This window comes from Pristis pectinata, chromosome 4, assembly GCF_009764475.1.
Source record: "Pristis pectinata isolate sPriPec2 chromosome 4, sPriPec2.1.pri, whole genome shotgun sequence".
In the NCBI taxonomy this organism is placed as follows: Eukaryota; Metazoa; Chordata; class Chondrichthyes; order Rhinopristiformes; family Pristidae; genus Pristis; species Pristis pectinata.
In genome coordinates, this window is record NC_067408.1 from 111,859,655 (window position 1) to 111,871,918 (window position 12,264).

The window sequence follows — 12,264 nt, forward strand, 5'->3', positions numbered from 1 at the left end:
GGAGATGGGAGGAGACCAGAGCACCTGGGAGTGTGGGGGGGGGGGGCGGGAGAGAAGAAGGGGGGGTATATGCACAGACACAGCACCAGAGGTCACCATTACACCTGGGTCACTGAAGTGGAGGCAGCTGCTCTACCAACTGTGCCTCTGTGGTGAACTCCAATCTACTTTCCCTCTTCTCCTCAACCCCCAAATGTGTCTCAAGAGTTCTATTTTGACATACAAGGCTGGATATTGTGATGGAAGGATTAACCTTTGACAGCAAGAAGACAGACTTAAAAGGTTAACTAGGCAAAACAGTTAATATTCTGCATTGGTCTTCATGGAACACTGCTGATGAGATGAATCTTCTGGTCAATTTACTCTTACGGTGGGAGATTTCTCTTTTCAAGTAACATAAGCTGGGTCTTTAATCTAATAACGAAGTTATAGAAATCAAGTTTCACCACTCATCATCCACCACACAGTCACACAGTAAAAACAAGACAAAAATTATGTCACTCACTTTTATTACCTCCTGTTGACACATTATACTGTATAAATAGTCTATTCTTGTTAAATGTCCTTTGTTTCTTTTTTTTTAAAAAAAGCGATAACTTAAAGATTATATTATACAAAGCTTTAAAAAAATAAATAAGTTTTTGAAATCTGTACAAAATGGTAAATCCTTCACAGAAGGAATTTAAATACTTTTACTTATAAAGTACACCTTGCTGGTCTTGGTGCTAGTTTAATATTTACATTCTTCATGTAACTCTGCGGATTTCAAATTGGTAGCGTTGTAATAATAGCAGCCTGTGTATAGCATAGTTTAAGCTGTTTTATTTCATAAATCTCACCCTTCATTTCTGAGGTAGGTGGGGACTGACGTGGTCACAAGCCAAGAGGATGATCAGTACCAGGCTACGTGCCAGGAGCTTAGGATGTTGTTGGACAAAATCTTGCAGCAAGGTTATCAATAAGAGAATTTCCCCCACTTCCAATCCAATTTCACCCCTTCCTGAAGGGACTGATCCACATTAGGTTGGATCTTGCTCTCCATTCTTCGTTCTATCTGAGCTTGCCAGCCTTTTATTACCAATCCCTGATTGCCCCAGAGGTGGTGGTGGTGAGCTGTCTTCTTGACCCGCTGCGGTCCATCCACAGTGCTGTTAGGGAAGGATTTCGACCCAACGACAATGAGGGAACAGTATTATGTTTCCAAGTCAGGATGGCACATGGCATCCTGTCCTCTCACTCCCAACAATGGGCAGCAGTGAGGATTCAGACTCATTCAACCCCAGCCTAGAACACAAGAACAAATGCGGAGCCCTAACCAGTGCCCTGCCTACGTTTCAGCACGTGAATGAAACTAATCAGATTTTCCTTACTTTAAACTCTCCCCCCCCCCCCCCCCCCCAACAAGGTTTTATACCCACCCTTTTACCTTTCCGTATTCCACCCCATAAAGCTGCCTACTCTTGTTCACACGAGGAACAAAGCCAGGAATTGGCCACACCACAGCCAAGTCAAACTGAATCTGGGTACAATCGATTCCTTAATCCTACAATCCCAAACCAGAATCTGGGCTACAGTGACTCCTTCCCCACATGGCCTGGGAACACAATGTAGAATCACCCAGTCTGAAAGACAGCAGGACACAGGTCAAAGGGCACAAAGAATCAGCGACAACCCGACTTCTTTAGCTGCCAATTGATGGCAGAACAATCAACCGATATCTACTTAATTAATTAGTACCAACGGCAATATTAGGTATTATTCGCTAGCGGAGTGAATGAACACCAAGTACAATGCCCAGTGGTGTAAGGATTCAACCCTCAATAGCACTCTGAACAGGAATATTTAGAAATAAACCTAAAACACAAGGTCAGTTGTGATTTCTAGGGACCATTTCCCTCACAGAGTAACATTCCAGAGGAAAAGATCTTGGGTTTTCTTGTAACAAAAGGTGATACTTATGAATTGGGGAATTACATGCTTACCTAAGAGCGATTACAAACCTCTGATTTCACTGTCAACAGTGAAATATATCCAAATACTAATGAGACTACTTGACATGAGAGATAAACAATGCTAGCATTGAGTTCCTCAATCTACCCCCACCCCTCCCCAAAATATTATCTACCTACCGGTCTGTTATGACTAAATCAAACATTCATTGTCAAAGGGAAATATGGGTTGGATGACTATCATGTTTTGTCACATGACAATGGATTGGGACACCCTTTCAGTGCATTTATGTTTAACATAAATCTTATCTGAATTGTCTCTCCACTGATATTGGTTCCTTAAGTACAAGCCCGTACGGTGCAGAGGCCGATCAAGTGTTTTGGCTTCTTCGAAGCGTTGCAGCTTTCGAGTGGACGTACCTGCCCGTCACGCATGACGCACTTCAGAGACCTTTTCCTGAAGCCCTTCCCACATGTCTTGGAGCAGGCCGACCACTCGCCCAACAGCCACCTCGGACAGGGCACATCTGCGCACAGCCGCAGGTCATCGGGCTTCAGCTCTTTCATGCAGTCGCTGGCTGGCATCCCGTAGTTGTCCGTGCACTCCACCGACCGGCGCTGCAATCCTAGCCCACAGGTCTTGGAACACTCCCCCCATTCTCCGATCACCCACTCCGAGGTCACTGTCTCTTTGATGGCATTGAAAGACAGCTTCTTGGGGTTGGACTTAGTCGGGAGCTGCTGCAAGTTTTTCTTCACAAAGAATGTAAATTTGATCCGTGGGCGCAGCGAGTCCCCCACTGAGAGTACCTCGACAACCAAGGGCTCCTTGAGGGCACCAAAGCTGCGAATTCTTTCTAATGACACAGAGGAGCCGGTGTATCTCAAGTTGGTGCCATGGTATGAAATGTCCTGCTCCAGGGTGGACAAAGTGTAGTCTCCATTCAGGAGATAGGTGCCATCAAGATTCTTCAGTGCCAGATAGCTCCCATCGTGCCTTGCACCTCGAAGACTACGCTGCTTAATGTCTATGTTGGTTGCTCCTGCGGGGACGGTGACAACTTCTTGGTATCCAGGTCTGCAGAAAGGAAAGAAGGTCAGCTTAATCCAATGGCTTTCATTTGCAAAGTAATTTCTCAGCTCTCCTCATCCAACATTTACCCATTTTGTTCAAACTCTACCCTCACCTCAACGTTTTGTTTCTAAGGCAGGGGTTTCACAAACATCATGGCACACATGTAGCTAAATTGGTCACAGATGCATCTTACAGCTGATGGACAGTGAACCAAAAACCAAGTACAAAGTGTTGGGAGCACTCAGCAGTTCCGACAGCACCCACGGAAAGAGAAACAGTTAACATTTCAGGTTTGAGACCCTTCATTAAAGCTGGTGAAAGGCCCTGGACCTGAACTGTTAACTGCCTTTCTCCACAGATGTTGCCTGACCTGCAGAGCAACCCACACGTACTTCCTGGGAGTAATTACTTAAAAGGTTGCCAGCGACAAGAACCCTTATCAATTTTTCCCCCTTTCTCTGGCTCATTTTCGACTGAAATACAGAGAGCTATCGTCTCAGAGGGCAGGCAAATATTTGTGCTTCACCATTTACCAGCAGCAGCCCCAAATAATGCAGCTGAGGGAGGTGGAACATCAAACTAGGCTTAAAAATCTTACAGGAACAAGTCCAATGCAATATGTCAATAGTTCTAATTCTGAGCCAACACAGCAGTTTCAACAGGGGTCTTGCTGTAGAGTGTGTAAACACTAAAATGCAGTTAAAAGTGCTCTACAGTCAGGACGCCTGGGATACACTTGCCAAAAAAAAATCAAACCATACCAGTGCATCACAAGTACTAAAAGCTTAAAGAGGCATCCAAATTATTTTCCAAGATTAAACTAATAAAGAATTTAAAATCAGGTCTAACAAAGGAGGAGCTCTTACTTTGAACGGTCAAGCGAGCCAGTGATCTTCTTGCAAGTTAAACCTTTGCCTTTGCACACACCGCACTTGTCAAACTTCTTGTTGGAACCGATGACTCTGTCACAACCAGCCTTGACGCACTGTCCTTGGACGCAGACGGAGGTGGTGTCTGGGCTACATGGAGTGCCATCAGCGACCTGTGAAGGAAGGGAGTACACTGCTTTACAACAAATAACATGGCAGAGAAAAGCAGCATCAGACCTGTGCAAGGGAATTACTCATAGAACTGTGCTGTACTGTTCTATGTCTGATGATAGCTGCAGTAATATACAGATTCCTTTTGACCTGGCTTTCTCCCTCCCATTCATTTTCAGGAAGTGGGCTTCGTTGGCAAGGCCAGCATTTACTAGTCCATTTCAGAGAGCAATGGGCCAAATGGGGCAAGGATATTTCACCCCCCCCCCCCACCTTAAGGTAATTAATCAGTGAAGCACATTCTTATAATAACCATGGTCATCATAACTGATACAGAAACACATTTACAGAACTTTAACTTCCCTAGAAGTTCCATGCTGGACAGTATCAGATTATCACTATCTATTTTGTAACTGCATTCTTGTGGGTGCTTAATTGCATTTTAACGATAGAAACTAATGTGAAAAGTGTTGCCTTTTGGTAATTTAAAGAAGAGCAGGACTTGTACAGTAAGTGGCAGGGCTCTGGAGTGTGTTGCAGAACAGAGACCAAGAGGTGCAGTTCTGGTTGCCTAGCTATAGGAAGGATATTACTAACCTGGAGAGATTCATAAAAGGATGTTACTGAGACTGGAGGACTTGAGTTGTAAGGAGAGACAGAATAGGCTGGGCTTTTTACCCCTGGAGCGTGGGAGGCTGAGGTCTGACCTTATGGAGGTTTATAGAAATCATGAGACCATAGATAGGGTGAATGGTCAGTTTTTTGCCCCTAGGGTAGGGGAGTCTAAAACTAGAGGGCACAAGTTTAAGGTGAGAGGGGAAAGATTTAAAGGGGACCTGAGGGGCAACTTTTCCCCATACAGAGGGTAATGGGTATATGGATTGAGCTGCCACGGGAAGTGGCAGAGACGAGTACAATTACAATGTTTAAAAGACATTTACACAGGTGCATGGATAGAAAATGTCAAGGGATATGGGCCAAATGCAGGCAAATGGGACTTGCTCAGGTTGGTACTTTGGTCAGCATGGATGTTGGGCCGAAGGGTCTGTTTCATGCTGTAAAACTATCAAATGGGAATAGTGAATAGTAATTTTAGTGAGGTAATCAGTCCATGGACAGGCACTCTCCTTCTGTGCTCACTAGTCTGCGATTCCCAATCCATTAAAAATTGAATGGAATTCACAGGTGGAAAAAACCTTCATACTCACAATACTTTAAAGAAGTGACAAACTCTGGACTTGTGTAAAGGTGACAGGATTCTCTCCCGCTGTTCTCAAGTTAACCACGACCCTACAGCCCTTCACAGATCTGGCTTAAAAACCAAGTCAGCTGGGCAGAACCAAACAGATGGGATTTCCATCTGGAAGACCTACCTTGGGCTGAAGCACAAAGTAGTATCCTGTGCCCTTTGCTCGGCAAATGAGCTTGCACCGATCCTTGGGAGAGACGCCAGCATATTTTGGGATCCATTCGACAGCGGGCATTCCCCCGAAGGCAGTGGACTTCGAGAAGTCATTGTGTGCCTCACACTGCTCTTCACGGAATGTTTTGCCTGTGTTTTAAGATAAGATATCTTTATTAGTCACATGTACATTGAAACACACAGTGAAATGCATCTTTTGTGTAGTGTTCTGGGGGCAGCCCGCAAGTGTCGCCATGTTTCTGGCACCAACATAGCATGCCCACAACTCCCTAACCCATACAATAGAAACAAAACGAGTTTAAGAATGAGAATCCGGTTTACTAAGCACTGACATGTCATAAAACAGTACAGCACAATACAGGTCCTTCTGCCTACAATGTTGTGCCGACCTTTAAACCTCACCTAAGACTATCTATCCCCTTCCTCCCACATATCCCTCGATTTTAAATTCCTCCATATGCCTATCTAGTAATTTGTTGAATATGACCAATGTACCTGCCTCCACCACTGCCCCAGGCAGCACATTCCAGGCCCCAACCACTCTCTGGGTAAAAAACCTTCCTCTGATATCTCCCTTGAACTTCCCACCCATTACTTTAAAGCCATGTCCTCTTGTATTGAACATTGGTGCCCTGGGAAAGAGTCGCTGGCTGTCCACTATCTATTCCTCTTAATATTTTGTACACCTCTATCATGTCTCCTCTTATGTCTCCAAAGAGTAAAGCCCTAGCTCCCCTAGTCTTTCCTCATAATGCATACTCTCTAATCCAGGCAGCATCCTGGTAAATCTCCTCTGCACCCTTTCCAACGCTTCCACATTGGAAGACACACACAGTCAGCTATGTTGAAATGATCCAGTTGGTTCAAGGTTAAATAAGGAAGCTGACACTTTCAAAGGCTAAAATGCCAGTACAGCAGAGAAGGAGAAGCCACTCATGCAGAATGACTAACTGCACTACAGCAAGTAAACTTGTCTGGGTCTTACCGTTATTATACGGGCAGTCCATGGTGTTGCAGGATCTGTACTGCACCCTCTTCCCCTCGCAATACTTCCCACCGTTCCTCGGGACAGGATTCTCGCAGTGCCTGAACGAGTACTGCACCCCTCCGCCACACGTGCGTGAACATTCACCCCAGGAACCCCACACGCCCCAGCCCCCGTGCACTGGAGTCTATAACAATAAATAAATAAAATTAGTGAATAAGAGCAAAGCTGGTAACAGAGTTAAATATACAACAGTTCTTTTCAACTGTATTTTCTCCCTATTATTCTACCCTCTTAAAGAATACAGGTCCTATGAAGCCACAAACTCTCTCAGAACCCATCACACAGCGGTACAGTGGGTAGAGCTGCTGCCTCACAGCTCCAGTGACCTGGGTTCGATCCTGATCTCCGGTGGTGTCTGGGTGCAGTTTGCCCATGTGGGATTCCAGCGCCCCGACCCCCCCACCCCCCACCCCCCCCCCCCCCCCCCCCCCCCCCCCCCCCCAAGACACACTGGTAGGTAGTCAGCCACTGGAAATTACCCCTAGTGTGCAGCAGGGGAACTGGACAGAGTTGATGGGCATTTGAGGGAAGGAGGGGGGAAATAAGTGGGGAAATGAAATTTGTTTCTGAGAGCTGACACAGACTCAATGGACTGAATGGCCTCCTTCTAGGTCATAAGAAAATCTGACAATCAGATGACTGTATTTCACTTAGAACAAGCACAAAAAAAAAGCAGAGTTCCTTAATGAACCTTAGCCAGAAGGCCAGAGAAAGAATTTTTACTGATATCAAACTAGGTAATACTTAAACCCACAGCTGCCAGACTTCAGCTCCTCCCCAGGATTCATTCCCAAGAACTGCTCACAAGCCAGAAATGTGGCTGCTTGCCAATATATTTACATAAAAACACAGGCCAACCAAGGGCAATGCGTGGTTAAACCAGGGCATTCAACTCACCCAGGCCTTTCTGCGAGATGCAATGATATTGCTGGGTTCCCACATGGCTGGAGATGTCGGCAGCCACACACAGCAGCCGGCAAATCCCTCCCGCCGGTCTCCCAAACACTTGATTGTATGTACGGGCTGTACACATACAATACAAGGGAGGACCTGTACTTGCACCTCACACTGGGGCAATTTAGCTTCAGAGCTATGGAAGAGAGGTGCTAAGTAACTAAAGCAAGCAGGGTTGTGCGTACCTTGGGGGGAACCAAAGCAAGGAGGTACTTACATTATAGTCCTTCACGCTTGACTGGTTGACGCATTTCCCCTCGATACACCACTTCCCTTCTCCGCACCTGGTCCCGTCAGCCCAGGGGAAGTGCTTGGTTTGGCAGATGAGCATCCCACCAGACATGCCTGTGCACCAGAGCAGCGAGCAAGTGTTCCCAGCATCTGGACACAGCCTGGAGTCCTCTCCAAAGGTCAACTGGCACTGACGATCTGCGTCATAGGTGGTCCCTGGCAACCCCCGGGGAAGCTGGAGGGGCTTCTGGGGCTTGTCCAGCAGGCACTCTCCTGTAGAGATGCAAATGCAACCATTACCTTATGATAACAGCTCAACATGTTTTGAACATTTTAAAAGTTGTACTCAAAATGATAAAATCAGCTAAATAGAAATAAAGTGCAAATTGAATTAGAGAGTATCAACTAAATTAATAATAAGTCACATGTACATTGAAACACACAGTGAAATGAGCCTTTTGCGTGTATTCTGGGGGGCAGCCTGCAAGTGTTGCCACGCTTCTGGCGCCAACATAGCATGCCCACAACTTCCTAACCTGTACGTTTGGATTGTGGGAGGAAACCAGAGCACCCGGAGCAAACTCACGGGGAGAATGTACAAACTCCTTACAGACAGCAGCCGGAATTGAACCTGGGTCACTGGCACTGTAATAGTGTTATGCTAACCACTATACTACCATGCCTGTTAAATTAAGAAATTACACTGGAGCAACTTAAAGAGTAAATTAGTGAATTAACAATTTTTAAAAAAGTTAAGAAAAAGAGGCATTGATACTATTAGAAATTGCAACATGTTTGGACTTGTTAAAAATTGCATTATTGTTTGTGTTGGTTCCTTGGATAATTTATTTTTCCTTATTCATTAATGATTATGTTTGTAGTAATCATTGGTGTATATTTAGATCAGTAGCCAATAAAAAAAACTGCCTGGAGAACAAACTTAATTTGGGCCAAAGCCTCTTACCGTGCCCATTGTCCAAGAAGGAAGTAATCATGTAAGCACTGCAGACAGACCAGGGTTGGTTCCGATCCAAGTTGGAGAGAGTGGATGCCATCATGTGGGAATTCCTAGTCTGACGAACAGTGTGGAGACACTGACGTGCGTCATCGTGGGGCATGTTGAACACGTGACCTAAATGGTTGAAGAGAGAGAAAAAAAATCAGATGATGTAAATGTTTGATGTTATACTTGGACTGATGCCAGATTAGCCACATGTATCCGATGCATCTATCTTAATGTCAGCGATACCTCATTTAACACTGCACTCACCTATGATGTGAATTTCTCCAGATTTGTCACCATCAACAACATCCAACAGTACAGCACAGGAACAGGCCCTTCAGCCCACCATGTCTGTGCTGAACTTGATGCCAAATTAAACTAACCCCTCCTGCCTGCACACAATCCATATCTGCCTATAGCATAATGCCATTAGTGCCAGCAATCCGGGTTCAATTCCCGCCGCTGTCTGTAAGGAGTTTGTACGTTCTCCCCGTGTCTGCATGGGTTTCCTCCGGGTGCTCTGGTTTCCTCCCACATTTCAAAGACATACGGGTTAGGAAGTTATGGGCATGCTATGTTGGTGCCGGAAGTGTGGCGACACTTGTGGGCTGCCCCCAGAACACTACGCAAAAGATGCATTTCACTGTGTGTTTCAATGTACATGTGACTAAATGACATCTTAAATGCCACCATCATACCTGCCCCCACCACCAACCCTGGCAGCACATTCCAGGCACCCACCACTCCCCCTTTAAACTCTTCCCTCCAGAAGTGGTTTATTATTGGAATTGGTTCATTTTTGTCACATGTTCTGAGGTACAGTGTAAAAATAAACTTGTCTTGCATACCGATCTTCTCACCTTAAGGCTATGCTCGCGAGTACCTGAATCAACTAAATGTATACTGAGTTGTGCTGTAGGTTTTCTATGTTTCTACAGCCTAATAATTTCTAAGGTAGGGACATGTTCTGCACAGCTTTGTGTGAATTGTGCTGTAGGTTTTCTATGTTTCTATACGGATTACCAGAAGTTTGCAACGTATTCCAACACAGTTCAGTGTTGAACACAATTGAGTTGATTATCCCTAGACAGTATAACCGGCGGCCAAAAATCAGGAATTAAAGGGCAGCTCCCCTCGCTGTAGGGATGGTTGCAGAGCAAGTAGGGGGCGGGGTAGAAATGAAAGGGGCGGGAACACTCACCCAATTCATGCGCCGCAGTGAAGGAAGCTTGCAGGCCGTCATCTTCAATGACCGAGCAGCTTCTGCCGGGATCACAGATCGTTCCAACATCGGCCATCCCCAGCGTATCGCACGTCTGGGCTCCACACAGATCCTGGAATGGGGAGGAACAAGAGGGGGGCAGTTAGCCAACCAGTGGGAGTAAAACTACAGGTGTTGGCACACTCCCTTACCAAAGGACTCAGAAAATAAAAAAAACATATGATTTTTCAAAGATGCTTTGAAAGAGCGTCTCTGGGCGCCAAGAGAGGGAGACAGGACGCGGATACTAATGGGTTAGCGTGGGTAGGAACTTGGACTTACGGTTCTGGTGAAGAGGATTGCGGTGTCGAAGTGCTCGGGGTGGCGGTCACTGGGGATGTTGTGTTGCCTTTGCCAGCTGCAGAAGTTCCTCAGGGTCAGGGCAGCGTTGGGGGAGACCTCGGGACCTTTCTCTTTCTCGTAGACCACCAGGATCTTCACCACCACCAGGTTGACAGAGTTCTTGATGCTGGGATGCTTGTACAGCTTGGCGGCCACCGACATCAGGGTCAGGAGGTAGTGCTTGAGGCCGGCGCCGTGGAACTCCGCCATGGACGCGTCCGCCACCAGCAAGGTCTCCACATAGCGAGGGGACGAGATGAATCTCTTGGCTCGGCGATGCCCGGCCGCCGCTGGTGGGGCGGGGTCTCCCTCCGGTCCCGGCCGCTGGGACTCGCCGCTGTCCGGGGCTGCCTTCCCATCACTGACCTAATTCAACAAAAGCAATTAGAACCTCGCATCTAAACGCAGGGACCCGGGATGGAGTGCAATCCCCCCGTCATAGCGAGAACTTCGGGCGCCGTCCGCAGTGGCGCAGCGGGTAGAGCCGCTGACTCAAAGCGCCGGCCGCCCCGAGTTCGATCCCCACCTTGGCTGCTGAGGGAGTTTGCACGTTACTCCCTACCCCTGAGAGAGGGGAGCAAGTGGGGGGTGGGAGATACAGAGCGCGTCGAGCAGCATCTGTGGGGGGATGATTTGAATTGAGATCGAATGTACAGATTACAGGGAAATAAAAATGCTCAGCAGGTCGGGCAGCCTCTGTGGAGGCAGAAATGTGGAGGTGTTGGGCAGAAACAGTCCCCAATGTGGGATGTTAATGGACAGAAACAGTCCCCAGTGTGGGATGGAGTTGATGGGCCGAATTCCCCTCCCAAGTTGAAAGCAGCCGCCAGCTCACCCCGCACTTGGAGCCGGCGGAGGGTCCCAGGGTCGTCCTCCGGAGCAGGTGCTCCCCCGTGCGCCCAAGGGTGCTCCGGTTGCTGGGTTGGATGTGGTACTGGTGTCCGGAGACCACGAAGGCGCCCAGGAGACCGCGGCAGAGACTGAGGGCTGCTACGGAGCCGGGCAGCGAGTTGACCGTGCCGGTGTAGAAGCAGTGACTCAGGTCGGCGGTGTCTTCTCCTCCCTCCTCCTCCTCCTCTTCCTTCTTCTCGGCCCTGCCCAGTCTCTGGAGGGTGAGGCCGGGCGCCAGGAAGCTCCGGTCCGCCGTCAGCTCCAAGGTGAACTTCTGCCCGAAGGCTCGGAGCCAGTAGGAGACCTTCTCGCCCAACTCCGGGGCTCCATCTGTCTGCGCCCCGCCGCTCACCCGCCGCGGGTAGACCAGGCTCTCCTCCGGAGCTCCCGGTGTAGCCCCAGCGGGGCTGAGAACCGCCAGTACCGGCAGCAGAACCAGGCAGAACATCTTCAACAGATCCACAATCCCCAGAACTCTGCAGCTGCCGTCTCTCAACTTTTCAGTTGCAAACAAAAACTTTTCTATTGCAAAAACTTTCCTTCGATTTCAAAAGTCCCCCAGCAAAAAAAAAATAAACGCAGTTTCTCTCCCAGAGATTGGATTCGAAATAAATAATCGGTAGGATCACAGTTCTGGATTGTCGGGTCTGATTTTCCTGTAGCCGGGTGCACAGATTTGGTTTGGTTGTTCTCGCTTTCACAGCGCCGTTGGTTTTTTACGCGCCTTGGTTTCTGCCGCTCTCTGCGCTGCCGGCGCCCCTTTTATACACCCGCGAGTTCGCTTCCCGAGGCAGCCCCTCGCCGGGGCCCCCGCCCTCTCCTTTCCCCATCGCTGTTTGCAACCTATCCCGAGCCAGTGCGTAAGCGAGGGTTGGAGTCTTCCAGCTGGCTGGGAGCCGACTACTCCCCGGGGCATCGGAAAGTTAACCGAGTAACAACTCTCACTCTTTCTCTCCTTTATTCGGTGCAGCCCCGATTCGGATTATGTAACCCTTGTTACAGACACAACGCATGTTGGCCCTCCTTGCATGGGGTGAAATCCTGCGT

The 12,264-nt window shown here is 47.9% G+C and overlaps 1 protein-coding gene across 1 annotated transcript; it reads right to left on the reverse strand.

Annotated features, from left to right (window-relative positions):
* Window positions 1–492: 492 nt before the first annotated feature.
* Window positions 493–11,933, reverse strand: adamts1 (ADAM metallopeptidase with thrombospondin type 1 motif, 1). Its single transcript, XM_052013992.1, has 9 exons — window positions 11,162–11,933; window positions 10,267–10,692; window positions 9,925–10,057; window positions 8,685–8,852; window positions 7,707–7,993; window positions 6,473–6,659; window positions 5,438–5,616; window positions 3,891–4,066; window positions 493–3,027 (listed from the first exon to the last, which is right to left on the reverse strand). The coding sequence occupies exons 1-9, from the start codon at window positions 11,663–11,665 to the stop codon at window positions 2,289–2,291; spliced, it is 2,799 nt and encodes a 932-aa protein (XP_051869952.1). The 5' UTR covers window positions 11,666–11,933; the 3' UTR covers window positions 493–2,288.
* Window positions 11,934–12,264: the final 331 nt, after the last annotated feature.

What these genes read in the sequence shown, in the direction of transcription:
- adamts1 (XM_052013992.1), bottom strand. Translation starts at nt 11,665, where the DNA reads ATGTTCTGCCTGGTTCTGCTGCCGGTACTGGCGGTTCTCAGCCCCGCT. An exon ending in CACTGCGGCGCATGAATTGG is followed by an intron (nt 8,853 to 9,924) that starts GTGAGTGTTCCC and finishes TCAACCATTTAG; the next exon opens with GTCACGTGTTCAACATGCCC. An exon ending in GGCTCGCTTGACCGTTCAAA is followed by an intron (nt 3,028 to 3,890) that starts GTAAGAGCTCCT and finishes TCCTTTCTGCAG; the next exon opens with ACCTGGATACCAAGAAGTTG.